The 23,502-nt window shown below is 39.5% G+C and overlaps 1 protein-coding gene across 2 annotated transcripts in view; it reads right to left on the reverse strand.

Annotated features, from left to right (window-relative positions):
* The window catches only part of LOC113116417 (nectin-2-like), a 70,827-nt gene that overhangs the window by 30,291 nt on the left and 17,034 nt on the right, over positions 1–23,502 (reverse strand). Inside the window, exons 2-7 of one of the 2 annotated variants that reach the window (XM_026284575.1) lie at positions 17,099–17,208; positions 16,689–16,941; positions 14,809–15,105; positions 14,377–14,494; positions 12,690–12,838; positions 6,920–7,803 (exon numbers count right to left, since the gene is read on the reverse strand). In XM_026284575.1, the coding sequence (XP_026140360.1) occupies positions 7,262–7,803; positions 12,690–12,838; positions 14,377–14,494; positions 14,809–15,105; positions 16,689–16,941; positions 17,099–17,208 (1,469 nt within the window). In that variant the 3' untranslated portion in view covers positions 6,920–7,261. Of the gene's footprint in view, positions 1–6,919; positions 7,804–12,689; positions 12,839–14,376; positions 14,495–14,808; positions 15,106–16,688; positions 16,942–17,098; positions 17,209–23,502 lie in introns of those variants that run through there. The other variant, XM_026284576.1, reaches the window with a different exon arrangement.

The raw sequence follows: 23,502 nt of genomic DNA on the forward strand, positions 1-23,502 counted from the left end.
CCAGCCGTTGGTTATCACATGTGGTTGCCAAAAGCCCGCCAGCCGTGCCGTTCTTTATTCCGCAGTGTGACGCTGTGTGATGCATTTTATGGAGGACAGTTTCCTGAACCTGCAGTTCTGCATAGCTTACAATGGGTCTGTGCTCAAAGGCTGTTTCTATAAAGTGTGGCAGTTCCAACTTTGTACGTTTATATATTTAAAGAATTCGCCACTGATGATTCAAACACAAGTTTTGAGCAGTGTAGAGTAGTGCTTGTTGTTTGTCTTTTCTCCAATCACAAATGCAGACATGGTTTTTTGAGATTTTATGAGCTTCTCAGTAATCCAGAATCTTTGCTTTTGGCCCAGTCCGTAATAAAGGCTATTTAAATTCCATTTATAGCTTCCATATAGCAAATATGCCAGGCATAACTAATACTATTTAGTTGTAATGAAGAATAAATATTTGATATTAATTATACTGCCAGGCAAATGTTTGGAGTTAGTACATTTTTTATATTTTTTATTTAAAGGTTTATTAACAACGATGCATTAAATTGATCAAAGGTGACAGTAAACATATTTATTGTTAATCTGAATTTCCACAAAAATACTGAGCAGCACTGCAGCTGTTTTAAACATTGATAATAATAAGAAATGTTTATTGAGCAGTAAATCAGAATGTAAGACTGAAGACTGGAGTTTTGATTCTGAAAATTCAGCTTTGCGATTAAAGGAATAAACTACATTTTAATACGCATTCAAATAAAATCATATTAAATGAAAAATAATATTACCATTTTTACTGTATAACACCTTTAAACGGTGTCATACATTGAATAAAATAGAGATACTATTTAAAATAAGATTCTAATGTTATTTAATGCACTTATGGATTACCCCCAACCCACATCTGGTTCTATCAGAATATGGATAAAAAAATTTTTTTTGACATTGTAGCAGAGACAGATATACAGATCATGGCTTTACAGGATATACTGACTATCCTGTGCTGGGAACAGCAGCAGACAGGGAAAAATTCAAACCAATATCATGCTTTCAAGAGCTCTGCAAAAGGAAAATGGTCAATGGTAAAACCTCTACTATACTATACTAACATGCAGTATTACAGTTTTTTTTTGTAGAAATGCACTATTATTAGTAATTAGGGTTGGAATGATACATGTATTCATACAGAACCGTCATGGTACGGACATCTCGGATCGGTGCATGAGGAATTACAAAAAATTTAGGCAATTCACCCCCAATTTAGGAGGGGTAGCAAGCAGGGCGGCTTTCAGGACAGATTTGGGAACCACTGCTTGTGGTTTGTGAACTCAACTGTTTGTGAAATTGAGCTTGTGTGTCCTACCTCTCTCATTCGGCACAAATCCAAATATTCCATAATATTTCCATATTTGTGATGTAACGTAACTGAATGCTAAACTATTATTTATTCTGCAAATTATAGGCTTTGTACTTGAGTTCCAGCTGTGACACAGAGGCAGGCACGCTGATGTTTGGTTCACTGTGTTTTATTTTTAGATAAAGTACCAACTGTGCTGTCAAGTTAGCAATGCTAAAACTGATGTGTGCGATCACTTCAACTGTTTCCTTATACCCGCAGAATCAACTTTAAACATTTATTGACCTACTAATAATGCATCACTGTTTAAAGGTCTGCCTTTATTTGTTTACACTCACAATAAAAAAAACATTGTGCTTTTGTAAAATAATGAAAACCAATAGGACGTCGCATTCTGCCATTTGACATATTTGCTACTTATATTTTCCCCCCCTTGTTTATCTGTAAACTAAAATTTTATTTTAATAATTTATTCCTTGTTTATATGTACTACAGACTATATATATTTAACATAATATTTATTATTTTCACATCTAGGTGGATTTTATTTTATTTTATATGTACTACTGTCTGTTATAAATATAAGAAAAGTACGGAGCCCCACACATGGCATACAAGAATAGCTAAAACAGTGTGCACAATTTACCATTTTGTTCCCTCGATTTATACATTGTCAGCACAATTTACTAATTCATTTCCTCCATTTGCTAAATAGTGTACATGATTTATAAATCGAGAGAGCAAATTAGTAAATTGTGCAAACGATTTAGCAAATCAAGGGAAAGAAATAGTATTCATGTGCACGTTTTAGTACATCGATGGAACAAATCAGTAAATCGTGATCACGTTTTAGTACATCGATGGAACGAATCAGTAAATCGTGCACACGTTTTAGTACATCGAGGGAACAAATTAGTAAATTGTGCACATGATTTTTTCTTCCATGACATGTGCGGGGCTCAGTAGAAAAGAAATCGAGATCAAACCATGACCCAAGGTATGTAGTGAACTGTGACATCTGCACTCCACCCTTTTTTTTACTAAATTTTTACTAAATTTACTTGAAGCTATAGCAGTATTCTGCTGGTCATGTGATCTCAGCATGGCATCTCCATTAAGTGACTTGCTCCATATAAAATAAATCAGCTTTAATTAAGGTACTGATATGACTGATATGAATCTCTTCTCACATAATTTTAAACATTTTTCTGAAAGTGAAGGTGAACTGAATAAATAACGCTGTAAATCTTCCTAATATACGGATTTGGAATACTGAGAGAGTAAATGACCAAATTTTCATTTTTATGTGCACTATGCCTTGAAGTCTGAATTGTTTTCATTGTGGGAAAAAAAAATGACCAAGTGCACCTTGAAGTTCACATCTGTGTTAGGCCATGATTGTGTCTCAGGACAAGTGGAACACACCATTACACAGTAACATAAGGCTATTATCATGATACATTCAGCTAGTGTTGTGGGAAGAGAGAGCGAGAGAGACAAACTAAGAGAGGAAAGAGGCAGCTGGTCCTCACTCCAGGTTGCAACTCAGAGCAATTAGAGCAGGCAGATGGCTAAATGGCCGAGAAAAAAAACCCTCCAACTCCAAACGACAGTGACAAGTGTGCCAGGAGCACCGAGATTCTGACCCCATCAACTGAAAGAGAAAGAGCGGGAATGGGAGGAAAAGGACAGAATCTAGGGCACAGCTACTTCTGGAGGAAAACGTCTGTTGTTACTTTAACAGGCACATTTCCATCAGGGTCACACACACACAGCACTGAGAGGAATTCTGCCTGCTGAATACCTTTATTATGACAGTGACACCAACTCTTTCGGTTTCACTCCCCACTCCTTTGCAAACTGTGCGCTTGGTTAAATTTTAACCTGTTGGGATATGAGATCTGTTGCCTTTGTGTCAACAAAGAGGCTTTATTGAGAGCAGAGTTCGTGTAGGGCTGAACTATGCTGAGGCTGTCAACTTTATAACCTGAAGGAGAGAAACTTGAGTATGAACATTCCTGTGCTTTTTATATTGCGTGTGGTTTATTTCTGACTTGCATAAAAACAAGTTTGTTTGTTTTGTTGCATAGTTGCAGCGGTACATCTGAAAGTGTGGACAAACAATCATTTAAAATGAGAAAAAAGAATGACAAAAAACACTGAACATATGTTTCATAAGGCGTTTTTGATTTCACCATCAATAAAGATTAAATTAATTATGAGCACAATTATCATGATTAATTATAATAAACTACTGAATAAAATATGACTTAATATGATTTTTTTAAAGAAGAAAACTCAATTGTCAGTAATGTTAGCAACATAAAGCATTCACAACCTTCTATTGGTTTAATTTTACTCTCTCATCAACAAAATATTATGGTGGACTATCATAAATCATCTGGCTAAATGAATCTGGATAAAACGAAAACGTCAAGACTATGCCATAACCAGAATAGGAAATAAAAAATTGAGCTTTATTTGGACGCTTTATGTGTCGCTCTCTTGCACAACCCATTTAGCTCCATTTCAGCCGGAGGTGTTATCTGTGACAGGTGACTTATCAACACACACACACACACACCCCTGAACATTCACAACCTAGCCTGAAAAACACTGCAGGGAAACCAAACTAGAGATTTGATCGAGCCCCAGAGCATTCAGCACAAACCAAGAACACCAAATGTTTTTAAGACTTTAATAAGCAACCAAATAAAAAAAGACAATATTACAAAGACTGTGAAAACATTCAGGCAACCAAAATAAAACCTAAAAGCAACGCAAGGCGGTAAAGCATTTAGTAGCATAGATGTGTTGTTTTCTGTGTCCATGAGAGTTTGAGAGCACCGCTCAACAGTTTACAGCACAAACACATTACAGGCATCAATAAATCACTCTGAATAAAAACAATTAAAGCACAGATCGTTTAAAAAAACAAACGAAAATCAACTGATATAAAACGCATTAACATTTTACAATATAGTTCAATATGCTAACATTAACGCATTAAGAAACAAAAACATTTTTAAAGCATATATTAATTTAGGTTAATGTAATTTTTGCATTTATGAATGTATTTTTTTAAATTTCAAGTTGAATAAATTAACATTACCCAATGTATTATGAACAATCAGTAGCCAAGATTTAGAAATTAACATTAGATTCATAAATGCTGTAAAGATGATGTTATTTCATACCTAATGCATTAAAAATGCTAACAAATTGAACCTCATTATAAAACATTATTAACTCAAAAAAAAAAAAAAAAAGTTGTATCCTTCATGCTCACAACAGTGAAGTACGATACACAAGGATGTGGCATCACTGTTTAGCATTATGAATATCATGTTTATATATTTCTAGTATATACACAGGAGGGATGGTTTGTGACGGTGACATTAAGGCTTTTAAATGTGCGTATGTATGTGTTTACCAGGACTGTGGACCAGACAACAAGATACGACGGCATCGAGGAGACCGCAACATCCCATATTCACAACTCCACTACTTAAACCATCTCCCAAAGCAGAGGATACTTCCTTAATATTCTCAAGGCATCCGTTACTTCATTACGGAATTCCTGGAGGAGACGTTGAGCTAGAAGGTCAGTGCGTTCTCCTCTAATGAGGAGATAAAGCGTTCTGCCTCTCAGAGCACGAGTGACGAATTCACTTCCTCTACTCACACATTCACTGATCGCAGTCTGACCTTTCAATCAGGATGTAAACTAGGCCGCGTCGAAGCCATGGCCTATTCGGTGCCAGACGGATCGGAGCGGCCCGTGTCCGACTGACCACCCTTTCAGAGGTGAGAACAACATCTTTCAGTAGCATTGATCCAGACCTGGCACTAATAGGGTCACTGAATCAAGACGGAAGCCCAGGGAAAACAACTATACGGTACCTACTATGCCCTCAGAACAGACAGGGACACTTATAGACTCAAGGGCAGTTGGTTTGACGGATGATTTAGAGGGAGAAAGAATACGTGTGTGTGTGTGTGTGAGGTCCAGTTTAAATCACACTGTGTTTGTGTGTGAGACCCTGAGAGACTAGAGGAATAACTCACTGCCCTCGAGTCAGACACCACTTAACATGCTGACTCACTCTCACACACACACACACACATACACTCTAAATACACCCCATAGAAAGCTTCCCCATGTGAATGTGTTTTGATTCTAGATCACAGATGTAAATATATGTAATATGTGCTCTCATATATATAGTACTGTACGCACTGAGCCGTGGTTGACATGCGCAACATTCGACCTGGATATTCACCTCGCTCCGTCTCCATATTTACAACATTTAGAAGTATAGATTTTTTCATTTTTAAGAAAAATAAAATGTGTACATACAGTAGTTTACAATCACCTCACATCGAACAATAAGCACGATCTTTCACTCAGCTTCTTCATTTTATTTCCCATTAGACAAGGCAGTATATCTCACCGGCTGAGAGGAACGATAATAAAATAAGGAAATAACAGTATGCGATGCAAACTGTGGTGTATATTTAGCTGTGTGGCCATGGTAACCCTGGACTTGGGTTATGGTTAGAAATATAGATTTGTTGATAACTCATTAGCAATAGTTAATGCATTAGGTATCATCATCTACTGACTTTTAACAATATATCCACAGCATTTATTAATGTTGGTTAATAATGCCAATTTTGACATTTTTAAATAAATCAACATAAGTGAGTGAATTATGTACAAACATTGATATTGAATGATATTATATTTATAAATTAACATGAACTTAAGATTAATAAATGCTGTAAAAAGTATTGTTGGTTCATGATAACTAAAACCAGTATTAACAAACTGAACAATATTGTAAAGTGTTACATGTGTGGCACACAATCCCTTTAAGATTAACTGTAACATGTTACATTTAGTCGAATTCTTCCTTTCTGTCAGGGTTTAAAGTTCACTGTGAAGAAGGATGTAACCCTGACTTGCTGTTTTTATTGCTACACCGCTCAGCTACACTTTTTTACAACTGAATGCATAAGGAAATTGTACAAGGAAAACTATAAAAAGCGCTGTCTTGAACTCATCTTTCCCTGACTAAATGGATTGTGGGTGAGAACAAACAAACCATTTATTAATGTTTGATTTGATTAGCCCCGAAGAACCAAATGATTCACTGGCGAGTCATGTCACAGGATTGAGATACTGATTGCCATATAATGAGTGAACTGTGCACGTCATCTCGAGACTGATGAGCGCGTGAGGATGAAATTACAGTTATTAATATTAGACATGACTGAGTGTATATCAGATCAAAAGCACTGGGCAGATTTGACTCTTCAAAATCTACACAATATGCAAGGACGGCTTCCATAGAGATGTAGGGTGTACTCTACCCAAACTCAACTCACTCTGAGTGAATCAAGATTGAAACCGGTTTAAGTGTGAAACCATGACCAATAGAAAATAAGAACAAGTTAAAACTATTACACAACAGCACAGTGGATTTACATATATAACTTCATGTGTGTGCATGTCATATATATTATATATATATATATATATATATATATATATATATATATATATATATATATATATATATATATATCACTCGGTGTCAACATCTGCAGTTTTGCGTTACTCAGAATGTGTCACCATGACAACAAGAGCAATAATTAGAAATGGAAGCCTGACAGTTCTGTATTTAGTGTGTCCATTTACTTCATCTGATCCTTCAGTGTTTTAATCTGTGCTATACCCAGCATATTCATTCATCCATTCATTAACTCAATCCATCCATTAATCCTTCTCTCATGGTATTTGATGCCAAAATTTGTTTTTACAATAAAATGAATATTCGTTAAGAGGAAGAATTTCAATCCTTCCGGAAGATGCCCACGAACACCCTCCTAGAACCTCTTTCTGCTTTTCTTTTACACATAGACTGCAGTCCGAGAAATCACAGAGCCGTCCCTCTGGGACTCCATGTCATCATCTAGGTCAACTTCATGTGGGCGGAGCTGTAGGATGGGTCCGCCCCCACCGAAATGATCATATCGCTCATCTTCTTCTTCCAATTCATCGAATTTCTTCCTTTCTACCTCGTCCATCTCTCTACTAAGCAGGATATCCTCCGCTGTGTGAGTGTGTGTGGTCTCGAGCAAAGCCACGCCCCCCAGGTGCATGCCCTGATTGGGAGTTTTCTCGTTAAGCCCCACCTCTCCTCTGTAAATGGGCGTGTTGTTGTTTCCGTTGTTTCCAGCGCCATTTTTGCCCGATTTGGCAGATCCAAAGAGGCGGGTGAAGGAGTCGTAGGGAGCACCGGCTGGCTTACCGGTGCCACGGTAACCATGCTGTTGGCGGCGATTATGGAATACCAGGAAGTAGATGAGGACACCTAACAGTATGACGGCCAGAATACACGCGAAGATCACGCCTGCAATCACCCCCGTGTTTGAGGGGGGAGGTGGTTGTTCTAGAGGCAGAAAGGTTAAAAAAAAAGAGAGAAAAGGAGAAGAACAGAATTTAACAGAATTAGATTCATGGAAAGGAAATGGAAGTCAAATGTTAAAAGAACCAATGAATTAGTGGCTTATAGTCCATGTGAATTACATTTGAAGCCTATATTTTAGCAAACAACTATTCATTACTCCATGTTTTAAACCGATTCCTGTCCAATAACATAAAAAAAAAGGTTCATGATAATGATACAAGTCTTTCGATATTTCCTATGATGGCCGACATTTTTTATTTATTTATGTGACTAAGTCAATAAAAAATTAACTGAACCAGTTTGCTTAGACAACAAAAATCGTATTCCTTTGTTAGAAAATGTGTAAACATATTTTACAAATGAATAATTCTTACAACCCTTTTCCTCTCATGTTGTGAACAAGACTTGCATGCCAAACTGAACAAATGCCATGCCCGTCTAATTCAGTCAGTCAGTAAATCACACTGTGTGCCTTAGTTCATTCAGGCCTTTCAAATGATGACTCATTGAATGTATGTGAATGAATGAATTAGAAGTAAAACAAGAACAATCTGTTTACTTAAAAGATTCATTAAAAAAAAAAACACTAAATCATTCACGCGATAGGGGTTTCTCTAAGTGATTTCATGGGATCTTTCATGGGACAAATGTGTGTGTATATGTTTAATCACATGAATGCATGTGGGATGGTGACATTTCTGTGCAATTCCTTAAGGGGGACTGCTTTCCATAAGGCCAGTTTGCAGCATTCACACTTACAACTGCACAACACAGAAGGAAACACAGCACCAGCATGCAGCCTCACATAAAACAGAAAAGAGAAGAAGATGGACAAAGAGACGGATGGCTGGCTGATGGATGGATAGACAGATGGATGAGAGGAAGGAAGGCGTAAGAGAGGAGTCTGGGATTGACAGGGAAAGACAGCAGACAGACGCATCGGCCTTGAAGCCACAAACACACAGCAGCGCACAGCTTCTTCCTCGGTTGCCGGCGAATGTGTGTACGAGATGAAATGAGTGTACGAAGATGTGACTAGCACTGCTGAAAGAGAGCAGTGCATTGTTAACACCCAAAATAAACAACATCATCATCATCATCTCGAACTCTTACATTTTTTATTGATTGCCATCGGTTTTTCTTGTGGATCTTGCACAGAAACACCTAACGGCAGAAACAACAGGAACACAATCATGTCTGACTGCGTCAGTCGCCGTGTTCCCATTAGCCACCCACTGTGGCGGACTCTCTCCCACACACACACCTCTGCCTCCCACTGTTTCAGTCAGAGTGAGCGTGTTGTTCTGATCTTCGAGTCAATCTCTCACTGCCTGCCCGAGTCCTCTGAATTATACATGACAGTCTGATCATATAGCGGCCACACACACACCCACGGATCTACATGGCTTCATTAGCGGAAGATTTCACACTCACAAAAAGCCACAGAGGAGTGCTTGCCCATGCCGAAGTCCTGTCACAATGCCAGGGTGTTGGCACATGAGTGTGCTCTGAGCAGCTTTCAGCACAATGTTATGTGGTTTCTAGGGTGTTCAGAGTGGTTTCTAAAGAAGACAAAGATCAAGAAGTAGCAAATTTCTCATAAGAAATATAAAAATACAAATAAATGAATAAATATTACCTACTGCTTTACTAAACTGTAATCCACAGAGGAACACTGGAATATTTTATGAAAAATGTTGGTCCATTAAGAAAGAGGAAGCCTAAAATCAGCAATAAGAAAATTTTCAAATTCATTGAATTTTCTAATTCATCCATGCATGTTTTTTTTCTTTTTTCTTTTTTTATTAGTTTGACCTTGTAATTTTACCATCAAGTGTGTCATGTGACATAATACTCTTGTGAATGGCAGCAGAGACTGACTAGAAAATAATAATTATTTTAGTTTTCTTTGCACACAAAAAGTATTCTCATAGCTTCATAAAATTAATGTTGAACCACTGATGTCACATGGACTATTTTAATGTCCTTACTACATCTCTGGATCTTGAACATGTCAGTTGCATTGCTGTCTATGTAGGGTCAGAAAGCTCTCAGATTTCATCAAAAATGTCTTCATTTGTCTTCCAAAGATGAACAAAATGTCTTAAAGGTCTGGACGACATGAGGGTGAGTAATAAATGAATGTGAACTCGTGAACATCACTAATTATATTGTATTACCACTGATGTGGTCTCTTTATCTTTCTCTAAGCACTAGCAGTATATTAATAAACGTACATATTAGTGCTCTGAAAGACTCTAAGTGAACGGCTGAGTGGATGAATGAAGCTCATTGATCTTTCCTAGACAGACGAGAGGGGAAAAATCTCTCTGAATGCCTCATATTCTCTTTTCATTTCGTCACACCATTGGACGAGGGAGAGCAGGATTTTTTTTTTTCCATGACAGCTGGATGGAGAACATGACAGAATCTCCAGAGTTGAAAATGAATGATGGAGGAGAAAAAAAAAAGAAAGAGAAGTGGGGGTTGAATCTAGGTTAGCGTGAGAGCAACATGAGGCACAGTGTTGAGAAATGATTTTGGATTTGTAGTTGGATTCCCAGCTCTGGCTCTGGTGGTGGAGCTACAAAACATGCTCCAAGGTATCTCTGTACCGCTCTCGTGCTTTCAGGAGGAACACCGAGACAAGATCTGTGCGGGCCGACCTTAGTCACCATGGAGATGGCTGCCTGGGGTGAAGACAGCCACGCAACTGAGAAGGTAGTGGCCATTTCATGGCTGTCAAAATGGCTCCACTTAAGCAGAACCACTTCACGGCTAAGCAACACTTCCCGCGGCGCTCAACGGAAGATATCTCCTCTTGCACCTGACTCCTACACTTCACGCCGCAAACACCAACTGAACACAACAAATTTTGTCCACACACGCACGGCACAGGCTGGCTTTGCATTACGGGCTTGATTAGCATTTCCCTTCCGCTCTTCCTTTGACAGGAGGATAAGAGGCCGGGAGCTGAAACAGCAGTGACTGACTTATCCTCGCCGAGAGCCTCTTTTGTGAGGAGATGGTTGGAGAAGGAGGGTGGGTAGCAGGATTGGAAGGCACAGAAGTGGTTCAGGCGTACAAAACAAAAGAGTTTGAAGCGAAGAGGATGAAAGTAATGCGAGCGGAAGAGAGGAGGAGAGTGAAAGGATGCACGTGCGATGGGAGAGCCGTAGGTTCCCAAGGGGGTAGAAATGCCACCAGCACTTATCCGCTCCACCCTCCTCTCTTGGTTCAGTCTCTTTCTGCTGGTCCTTTTCTCTTGCTTTCACTGCGTGAGAATATGGGAGGAACCAAAAGAGGAGGGAAGGCAAGATGTTGTCAGTTTAGTGTTTGGTGGGGGAATGCATTTTCTCTAAATGAGCTAAGATCTGCCTTCAAACCACACTGATCTGAAAGGACACATATGCAAGAGAGAGAGGGGATACGAAGGGGAATGGAGGAAGGTAGAAAGCTTTTAAATCCCAAGTTGTTAGAGAAAAGCACCTTTCCTCCACATTACCTAAGAGCTATTAGTCTTGCTCAGCACTAAAGCAGCTCAGTCGCTCCGCAGTCAACCATGTGGATATTTTATTCCATCAGCCTGTCACAGGACATCAGAACAGACCAGAAAATGCTAGGAGAGGACAATTTTGCATCCCATGATGGCCATCAAATGTACTGTGGTGCTAACTTTAGCCATGAAACTCTGGGACGGGCAGGAGGATTTAACCAGGGGTCACAAATCCAACCCATACCCATCTGAACATCAGTGATAATACGGTCAAAAGAAATGGAAAATCTTAATGCATTTAAAAGAGAATGCCTAAAATATATTGACTTTGTCAATAAAGACCAGATGGACCAAATGGATGGAGTAAAATATGAAGGAAAAAAATTTACTTGTTTCAATAGAAATGTAAAATACAATTGATTTATATAATCCATATGCTGGGTAAAGACCTGTGTTTTTTTTTTTTTTTAAGAGATTTATTTTTTAAGAGATTTATTTTTCAAATTAATGCTGTTCCTTTAAACAGTCTATTCATCAAAGGATCATAATATATAATGATTTAAAGAAAATAATAAATAGCAAAACTGTTCTCAACATTGATAATAATAAAAAGAAATGTTACTTGATCAGCACATTTGCATATTAAATTGATTTCTGAAGAAATATGTAACACTGAAGACTGGAGTAATGTCTGCTAAAAAATTCAGTTGTGCCATTACAGAAATAAATTACATTTGAAATGAATTCTACTTAACAATATTACTAAATTTAACTGACTGTGGCTTTGGTGAAAATGAAAGCATGACAAAAAAATAAAAAACGTACGGACCCAAAGTGTGAGAATAAGCAACATAAACTTGTTCATTGCTTGTGTGGTGAAATTGCCTTTATAGCATGCTGCAAGTGAAGCAATATCCAACTAATTTTTGACATTCTTGTGAAAACCAACACTGCTCAACACCACCCAAATACAGCTGCACTCAACTAAACACTGCACATCTGAAATCACAAACAAACACAAACTCCTCTCTTAAGAAAACATCCTTCAGAATTGTATAGGAAATGTGTTGCATGTTTTACCAGATCAAGAAAGTCTCAGACTAAAGTAAAATACGCCACCAGAGAGTCAGGAACAGTTGAAGGCTGAGGGATGACAGAGCATGCGGGGTGATCTTGAGAACAAATAGAATGACGAACAAAACACATACAGACAAGAAAAGCCCCAACAAACTGCCTTATGTCTGAACTGTAAACCTTTGGATGTCTAAAATTAGGTCTCATTTTTCCAGCTGCTGCCTCTGTCACCACCTCACACTCAACACAGTGGAAATGTGTGGGAACCTGTAATCAAATACTATTTAGACCGACTCACCCCTCACGAAGACGGCGACCTGATCTCTGCCGGATCCCAAACTGTTTCTGACCTCACAGATGAAGGTGGTGTTGATGGTGTCATCCACTTTCTGCACAGCGAGACGGTTTTCCTGCACCTGCACCGTTTCAGGCATCAGACCAGACAAACTGAGGGACAAAAACCAGACAACATTAGCACAGCATTTATGACAGAAACTACTCTTAAAAGATTTATTGACTACTAGCATTAAGTCTGGTCCACTTTGTAGCTTATTCTGGCCGAGAACCGCACACTTAAGCCCCTTTCACACTGCACGTCAGACCCGGCATGTTGCCGGAACATTGCCGTGTCGCCTTCTGTGTGAAAGCAACCACGTCCCGGGATTGACTCCGGCATTGAACCCGGGTAGGGGACCTAGTAACATTGCCGGGTTCGACCCGGAATGAGCGCTGTGTGAACAAAAGCCAGATCTAATGCAGTGTCGAAATGATGACACACGTTATCGTGCGACTCTTTTACCGGCTGTTTTGAAGGAAGATCAACGTTCGCAATGAAAAATATATGTGTAAACTTTAATGAAGCAGAGATCGGTTTGTTCCTCGCTTTCCGCGCTGACGCCGAGATCGTTCGCTTACTTCAGTGAAAATATAACGTGCCTAACGTTTTCGACTCGTACATTACACGTCACGCTCTGATGTCACGTGTCGTTACGGTATCTTTACTGGTTGTGTGTGAAAGCACGCACATATACCGGGTCATCACTGGCAGTGTTAAAGTGCAGAATCTAGCGACCCGGGAACAATTGCCGGAACACTTTACCTGTGTATTTGCCGGAATCGCAGTGTGAAAGGGGCTTTAGAAGAAGCCTCACATTTTATGTTTTTACATGCCGTTTAGAGGAGGGTCCTTACTCCCAGAACTTGTGTCAAAGCCAGCCAATCAGAATAGAGAGCATCAGATCGAGAACTTGCTCTACATTTTTGTGTGCGATTTGCATCAGAGGCTTCATCAAAGGACAATCTGTGGTTATTTTGTCATTATCTTAAGCAGAGTCCAGTGCACACTACGATTTTCACAGTATTTTAAAATTGCTGTTTGTCTGACTATACGATATGACCCCAGTGAGATTTTTGAGTAAATGCCAAGGCACACTGTGGCGACATCAATGATACACAGCCTAGCCAAGACTTTGGTCATTCCTTTGACTTTCAGAAGTTCAGCAATCAAACTCCATGCTAAATTTCAAGACACCGCCAAAACCTCCATCATTCATTTTCCTATCCTGCTCCTGGAGGGCCAGTGTCCTGTGTTTAACTTCGATCTGCCCCAACACATTTGCCTGAAAGCTTCTAGCAATCCTGAAAATTTAGATTAGCGGGTTCAGGTGTGTTTAATTAGGATTGGAGCTAAATTTGGCTGGAAGGCTGCCCTCCAGAAGCAGCACTGGACAGCGCTGAACACACCTGAACCAGACAGGAACACTAGAAATTGCCGGCAGCTGTTTTGGAGCCAAACTATGCAGGAAACGGGGCCTCCAGGAACAGGACTGGAAAACCCCGCACGAAGCAATCAAAGACTGAACATTGTGCCCAATGAAGTCATTAACGAGCTTTAAAATATGATCAAATGTGGCCTTCAAATCTACAGTGTAAACCTGGCTAATGGGAAAGACAAATCAGATCTGAAAGTAAAAAGAAATGCTCACGTTTTCCAGGTGAAGGTGGTCGGGGCAGGGTTTCCATCTGCCTGACAGATCAAAAATGCATTTGTCCGACCCTTGTACCAGTTATCATCATACCCTTTGATCTGCACCTGGGGAGGATCTGACAAAGAAAAAGACAGAGTAAAAAGGTGGATCGAACAACTTGCCTTTATTAAATGAATTTAGCTCTGAGCCACTGAAGTCTTGGACAAATTGAACATTGATCAGCGACCTCTATAATGACCTCATTGACCCTGTTTCTGGTCCAAGCAGCTCTGTAAAGCTTTAGGGTAATTTGCTTGATGGCCGTTACTAATGTCTGGCATATTGTGTAGACACATTACTGGACCAATAGAGACATGACTCACTAAAGCAATTCTCGGCTATAGCAACAGAAATTTATATCAGTAGTTTCTGGTGTGGTTGAAATCTTACATTCAACATTAAGTTTCATCGGGAAGATCTCGGGCTGGGACATGGTGCGGTGTGACACCACGCAGCTGATGTCTTTGCCATTATCCGACGGTTGCGGAGCCAGCATGTAGGAGCTCTGGACGCTGACCGTATTGTTCGGATTATTCGTTGTTCTCGGCGTCGTCACGTTTCCGTTAAGTGGTGTGGACCAAGAAATGGTCGCTGCTGGACGGCCATTGGATGATTCACAGCTTGCCACGATGACTGGGGTTTTGCCGGCAGTAACTTTGACAGTTGTAGCGGTGTTCATTGGTTTAGCTGTGGAAAAGAGAGAGAGTCTGACCTTTATTTAATGCTATAATGTGAGAGAGGGTAAGGGAAGATGAGAGGAGGAGGGGAGGAAGTAGAGACGGGAAGATCACAGCTCGACTTGTCCTGCCACACGCTAGCACAGCGCTCACATTGTACTCATGTTTCGCTCTGAGAAAGACATCAAAGAGAGGGAAAGGAGAAAAGCAGGGGAGACGGGGAACGACAGGGAAGCGACGGCCTCTCAGCATGATAAGCAGGCAGATCAATAGCAGGGAGCAAGAGGAGGGAGGGGGCAAGTGAGCGAGAGCCTTGCCAAGGTTACTGCCACATTTCACACACATTAACAGCAGCACAATTGATCTGACAATACCATTTATAAATTCCCTTTAAGCCCCGCAAACGGACACAGACGTGAGTGTGAGTCTAAGTACACACATATTCTTTAAAACGACCAAGGCTGCAACGGACAAATATTTTCAGAATTGATCCAAGCATTCACTTGACGTTTCAGTCCTCTACAACCCCCCCAAAAAATTTAAAAAATTGTCAATTATATTGTCCCAGTAATTTATCTAAAATAAAGTTATGTCGATTAGTACTGCAAGTAATCAGACATAAAAATGTCTAATTCTCCTTCTGATTTTGTTGATTTATTCACCATTTTTAGATTAGTTGGATTCGAAACTAGCTATTTTCCTTTCTTATTTTCCTGTAGTTTATTAGGAAAATTTACATATTTCTATTAATCATGTAAAAAAAAAGAAAATTCGCACTGATTTAAAATTTTCAAGATGGCTATTTTTTTTTCTCCAAAAACTGGATTTAAAAAACAATTCTCCTTTGATTTTAAATGGAAAACAGTTCTGTTAATTTTTTTTTTTTTTACGTTTTTCTAAACTAATCACATTTTTTTAAGTTAAACTTCCTCCTTATTTTACTGTCTTGTTCTCCAACAAACAATTTACAAACGAATTAAAATTCACCTATTAAATAACTACATATACTTTGATGGATGCACACATAGCTCGATGCTAATGCTATACACATATATACATATACATTTTATTACTCCAGTTAACTGATAATTAAATCTGTTGATCATTTTCTTTATAATTTTTTATAATTTTATTGATAAGTTGCAGTTGTCGTTTCTTTTCCTCCTCCCCACACCAACCAAAGACTACAGAAATATAAAGACGGTTCACTCCTATACTTTTAAATGGGAGAAACTGCAACGTGTATATGGTGGGATAGTCCCTCCTTCTAAATGAAAGAACCAATCGTTGATTGGTAAAGTCATTGTGTCACTCAGCGGCTGTTAGAAACCATAGTCATAAACGCGTTGGAACGACGCATGTGCATTGGCTGCTCTAGCCTGAAAAATACACTTTTTTATCACTATTTGAGTGGTTCATTCAGATTATGTTGCTAAGTTGAAATTGAATTAAGTAATTTAATCGCGAGTTTGGCGAGCAGTTTTTGAGATTTCAGGATTCCCCCATTCATTTAAATAGGACTTGGCGTTGCAAGTATGGAGGCTAAGTGAACAGACTTTCCTTGAAAGGGACTATGCACAAACTCGTACTCACCCAGCATGACCAGAGAAGAGACGCCCTGTTCGTTGCCAGATGGGTAGGTGGCATATTCACAGATATATCGGCCCTCATCGGTCATCTTCACATCTTTGATCTGAATGGATGGGTTGTCCAAAGAGGGTGGAACTGATATAAAGCTGACACGTCCTACTAGAGGGGATGTTGTTGGGTAATTTACACCAAAGCCTGGATGGAAAACTGCAATGTTGGTTCGCTCCATGTCAGTCCGTTCAAAGATCCATGACACCTGCATGCCAAAGAAAACAAATCCAAAATCAATTCGGATGACCACCAACACTTTCAGAACATCAAATGCTTTTAAAAAGTTATTTCCATGACTCCAGCGAACAAGTTCTTTCTACAAAATCTTGTTCACTGCGTTGGCAAGAAAGTTGATTTCAGACCTGAGTGAGCTGGGTTTCGCCTGGGTTTGGAAACTGGCAACGCAGTGTCACTGTCTGACCAGGATATGACACGACTTCTGGCTCCACCTTCACGCGCTGAGCCAACGCTCCTGGAAAGAGAAAAAGAAAAGGCCATGAGAACAGAAAACAACCTTCACTTCTGTCCGGATAAATTCAGGTGACCCGGCTGAACCACCTCGCTGACCGCGCCAGAGAGAAATTCAGCAGCAGTCTAGGAGTTCAGGGATGGCAAAATAAGAAATGATAAATGAGGTTACAAAAAAACAGCAAGTAGGCCAATGTTTCTGATCTCAGCCAGGTTGTGAGAGTGTGTGAATGTGTGTGTGCAAGCGTGTGTGAAAGTATCTATATAAAAAAGAAACATTCAGCTCGCTCTCACCACGAAGCATTCATCATCCACCACCACCATCCTGACAGAACACATTCAACGAGTGCACGTGTGTGTGTGTGTGTGTGTGTGTGTGTGTGTGTGTGCACATCAGTGGGGATTTAAAGTAGTAAAGAAATGAAAACTGCACACAAAACACAGTTAAGTATCATGGGAGCACTGTATATGTCGGAGCCTTGGTGCTTATGTGGACCTGCTAGTTTGAATCCGACTCGCAACATTTTCTAATTCTATTCTCCCCCAATTAGTTCCTGTCTTCTCCTACTATAGCTTTATGAAAGTTGCAAATCTAATGCATAAGGTGTCGCCACATTTACCGTTTTTAATGAATTTTTGCCGGCTCATTTCAGGAAGAATCTACGCAATCATAGGTGGCAATAGTCTCATGGTTAGTGTGCCGACATAACGCAACTATTTTCACGCCAACCCGAGTTTGATTACTGTCTGGAGGTCCTATGCCACTCCCACTCTACCTAATGCTTTCCTTTCAATTTTCTACAGTCCTTCTGAATAACAAAGGAATAAAAAACCCATAAATAAAGCTTAAAAAATAATCTGATATGTAGACTTTAGATACTAATACAGTATGTATGCTCAGTGTACTCATATGCTCCCTTTAGGGTAAATGCAATACAAAGTCCCAATGTCACCTTTTTTCCTGAGTGTACAGTATATGTAGGTATAAAACTAGTTTGACCAGTTTGTCTGCTAACCAGCTGAAAAGACTGAAACTCACGAATGAGAAAACACAGCCTTATCAAAACTGTGACGTTTAGAGGGAAAAAAAAAAAGGAAGAGGCGGCTTGAAAAAGTAAACAGGGTTTATGGGAACTCTGAATTGTTTCCTTATTAGTTTTATCAGGAACAGAGAGTGGCGTTCAAAAGTCCTTATTGAAAATATGTGATCCAAGATTTCTCGGTCACAAAAACAATTTGTGATATTGATAATGTGACTCTTTGTCTTCTTTCACTAAAGCTCAATATGCTCTGGAGAACATGATCATCAGGCTTTTACACAAACTTACGCAGCTTTAAAATAAGTGTGGAAGTACAAACTAAATACTTAGACATTCTCTTTTCACCTAAATTGTGATGCTGAAAATACATTTATATTAATAAAACTATACATTTAATTAGAAAATGCAAGCATTTTTTCCAATCGTGGTCTTTTGGATCCCACTGTGTCTCTTTGTGTCTCTTGCAGGTGCTCAGTCTGAGCCGAGGGGGTGTGTGCGCGATTACTTCTGAGCCTGCGTTTAGCACCGCTGAGCCCTGTTATTGAAAATCTCTCCCTCTCCGTCTCCGTCTCTCTCTGGATGGAGAGTGAGGATAGGTCATTACACCGATGTGCAGAGCAAGTCAGCGGTCCATCAGAACACTAAACACATACACTTCTCACCTCAACATACAGCAGTGCGGAGTGGAAATGGAAAGGAGGGAAGGGGGCAGAAGATAGAGAGATTTAATAATAAACAAAGAACAGGAGAGATACAAACCACCTCAGTCAGTGTAGATTGCATTTTTTCTCACAAATGAAAAAGGTTGTAAAGAGATAGACGTACAGTTCCTTGTATGTCATACACTGCATAGTTGATCTTCCGGTCCTGATCTAGTTTTTTAAACTGGGTTTAGAGGAAAAGTTCCGAGATAACTGTAAAAACTAACAAATCTATATTTTTAAGTAAATTACAAAAATAGTATATGTAGAGAAAAAAAAATCAATGTAAAAAAATATGATGAAATAAATATGTACATGTAAAAGAAAAAAAAGAATAACAATATAAATATAGTAAAATAAAAAAGTAAGAAAGCCCCTGAGCTGAATGATCAACCACCCAATTAAACGAGTGCTTGTCTATACAGCAACTTCATTTTCATTGATATAAAACTAAAAATGACAGCTCCATGGATCAAGGTCTAAAGCAGCATGTAAAACAGAATGAGAGACAGAGGCTGTGTGTCAAGAATGTTTCTCTTTGCTTGCCGCCTGCAGGTGACATACCACACACACACACACACAGAGAGGGTGTTTATGTAAATCACACAGCGCCATTCGGAGGCCTGTCACCCACCATCATGTCTCACACACACACACACACACACACACACACATGGAACACCGCTGTCTTAAATCTGGCCCCACTTCCGCTCCTCATCCTTCCATTCTGAAAAAAAAAAAAAACGGTTCAGTCCAGTGCGGACGGTGACAGACGAGTGCCCAGGATGAAGGTTTAGATGGGAGACGATGCACTGTGACTACCAATTGAGTGTGTGTGTGTGTGTGTGTGAGTAGACCTTCATTTTGTATCGCAAGGACAGATGACGGAGCATACAGGTTCTATCCGCAGAGTTTATTATCACTCACACTCAAACATAAGCGGAGTAAATGCGTGGTAAGCAGGAAAATGGAGATGTCCAGTGGGTGAATGAGAATCATTCATGACACAGCGGATGTGAGCAGAGAGAGGAATAAAGACTGAGGGGTGGGAACAGACGGAGATGAACAGCTGGAGGGGGTCCGTGGGGAGCACGGCTGTGCGTGTGTTTGCGTGTACAGTAAACATGTTTATTTATGTGCATACGCAGATGTCTCCAAGTGTGAAACTGTACCGTCTGTTTTGGGGAACTTTTTGCTACTTCTTATTGGTAAAGACAGTAGAACGGAGACCAAAAATCTATTGCTTTTGAACTTTCTATTTATAAAAAGAGTGCTGAAGAAAGTATCAGAGGTTTTTACTAAAATATTAAGGAGAACGGTTTAAAAACCATTAAATAAAATCTTACCAAATCCAAGTACAGCAGTGTTTATTGCATAATAGCTTAAATATTTCCTTCTCAAGTAAATGCATCTTGCTTTAAGGAAGTTAACGAATCCAAAAAAATGCAGTATGCAAATCGCAGTGTCAAATTAACGAGATCTCAGATGTCCGAATACTCAGTATTCATGAAACAGGCAGTAAAGAATCCCCAGATGACCTGCTGCATCTGCTGAGAGTCTGAAGCCAAAGTGCAACCAGTGGACACGTCGCTATCCCATGAGGCCGCAGGAGCGGAGTTAAAAAAGTTGAACAAATATAGTAGAGAAGTCAATCTGCATTGTTACGAGTCTAAGTGCAATAGGTTTCTTTCATTAATATTTACTGCCCCTCATGTCATTCCAATATTTTGACAAACGTTGGTAACCAAACAGATTACACTGGCTTCCATTGTACATATTATGTATTATGCTCCAAAGAAGAATGTCATGCATTTTTTGAACAACATGATAATGAGTAAATGATGAGAGGACTTTCATTTTGGGGTTAACAATCCCTTTAAATTGTGCTTGTAAATTGCTAACACCTAGGTAAATTATTTTTAGCATGTGTCAAAGTTCCCCACTGACTAGTACACAGATATGAGAATTCGTACACAGCCATGTGTCTGGAACAGATGCCCTTCAGAATCAGCAATGTGTTCATTCAATGTTCAGAATCATTCAATGGCGTTATTTTGACCAGATATTTTTGTATCAAGGGTATGTGATAAGGAGCTCAAATGATAACCCCTCCCCCCACCAAGCCACCCACTCTCCACACACACACACACACACGCACACACACAGGAAAAAGTGCAGTTGTCATGCAACTCCGTTCACTTCTACCACACAGACACACACATACATTCACAATTATGAGCTAATGAGGCCTGAGAGAAAGAGCGAGGGCCATGTGCGGCTTGAAATGAAGCACAAAATAAATCATCAAATATTTGCGTCTTTGTTCAAACACGTGCAACACACACACACACACACACACACACACACACAGAGAGATGAGAGGAGTGACACATGACCAGGGCGAAGGGACTTCCATCCTACAGGCTAAATTATTCATCTGCCACTTACGACCAAGGCAGACAGAGACAAGAATAACAAGATGTTTTCTGCAAGGCCTGAAAGAGAAGTGTTTCAATCAAATAAATCATGGGCTTCTCGTTGTTGATTAAGTGTGACAGTGTGTGCATCGCTACAGTAATTCTTCGTTTTGCTGGAAACGTCGAGCCTTTGCTTGCACATATTCTGGGCTTGTAGCAGCCATCAATCATTAGTGTATCTTGAATGTTACTGACCAGAGGTGACCAATCAGATGAGGCGAGATAAGGAGATGAATGATTGCTGTTTGTTTGTGCTCACAAAAAGATTAGAGACAACGAAAACCAAACACACACACACACACACACACACACACACAGAGCTCAAAGGTAATCTGAGGACTAATCTGGAAAACTGTGTGTGTGGAAAAACAGGTTTTGCTTTCCTAGTGGGGATAAAATGTCCCAGAAGAGCTTTTTAATGACATCTGAAGCACTCGATTTCTATAGTATTCAATAGTATTGATATTAAAAATCTAGCGAGCTTACAAAACACATTTGCCTTTAGCCCAAACCACATTCAAACTAGATGTTTTGCATCTAAAAGTCATAAAAAACTTAAACGAAATGAACTTCCTCCTTTCAGTCCTCATGATGTACATAATGCAAACGTAAGTGATATGTACAACATGTGACTTGCCTTTGAACAAACAGATAATCAAACACTTCTGGTTTCTCTTTACTTCGGTTCCCCTGCACACATACAAATGCCCTGGTCTCCGTCTGTGTGTGGTGTGTAATTGGATTCCTGTATTTTCCAGAAGGAGGGAACCCGTCCGGGTAGTCGCTTCTGGGTAAAAGTAAAGAGACTGTACAATCTCCAGCCACAGCTAAGAAACCGCAGCCAATCACATTATACTAGGCTTCACTCGGGTACAATACCAACTCAAAGAAGGCTCGAGTTTACCTAACAATCCTCTGAAGAAGAAGGACCTGCCATGAGGCAGAATGACTTTAGTTTTGTCTTACTCTCTTGTACTTAGTTTTTTGTTAGGTTTTATGAATGTAATATCAGTAAGCAAGCAAGCAAATAAATCAATAAATAAATCAATCACATAACTTGGTTAGCCCTTACAATAACCTTCAGGATTTATATTATACAATACCAGTTCAGTAGTTCATGTAGATTTCAGTCTAAATTAAATATGAAATAAATAATATTATTGCATTGTTTATCTAAAAGTGCTCTTTTCTTTTCAACCTACAGTCAAAAAGCCATATGTGTGGACTGTGAAACAGCAGACTTTACTTCTATGCATTTATGGAGTAATTACTAAATTTTCATGTCAATCCATGCTATTATTTACCGCAAACAATGCGCTGTCACTTTTATTCAGCGTGTGTAGTGGAAATGATATCTGCACTGCTGCAGACGCAGCGCTCATGAACTCACTGTGTGAACGCTTTAATCCATTTACATGATTGCCAAAAAAAATCTGCACCGCATCCGCACTGGAAATGGAGAAAGTGTGGTCCTGACGTTATGTGTGTGCTGCGAGTGCTGAATGATTAAATTCTGGCAATAATAAAAAAACAAAAAAAAACAATGCAATTTATAAACTTTAGAAGGTGATTCAACACTACCTTGATTGAGCAAGTGACAATTCCTATGTCAACTGTGGTGCTTCTAATCAGACGGGATGTGATTTGAAGCCATTTGCGCATTTTGAGAAAGAAAGTGAGAGCGCGCGCATTGATTCACTCAAACGGTTTGTGAAATTACTTCTCACATAAGGTTTTCAAATTACTTTATAAGTTATTTAATAAACGAATATGAATTGTACCTCCCCTTTAGCATAATAATAACAACATGTCATGCCAAACCTCACAGCAGGCACATCGTCAGTTTAAGACTGGCTTATGAGATCGGCCTTTTTAGAGACCGCCATTTAAACATCCCAATGAAATTATCGGCCAATAGCGATCAGTTTACGATCAATCAGAGCACCCTAAGCACATTCAATTACTCATTCAGAAAGACTCAAAGATGTCAGCACCTTGTGGGCAGCAGCATGCTGAAATACAGCGCCATTGCACTACAGGCGTCCCGAGTTTAAATCCTGACTCTAGGACCTTTCCCGAT

The sequence above is a fragment of the Carassius auratus genome, chromosome 16 (genome assembly GCF_003368295.1).
Source record: "Carassius auratus strain Wakin chromosome 16, ASM336829v1, whole genome shotgun sequence".
Classification (NCBI taxonomy): Eukaryota; Metazoa; Chordata; class Actinopteri; order Cypriniformes; family Cyprinidae; genus Carassius; species Carassius auratus.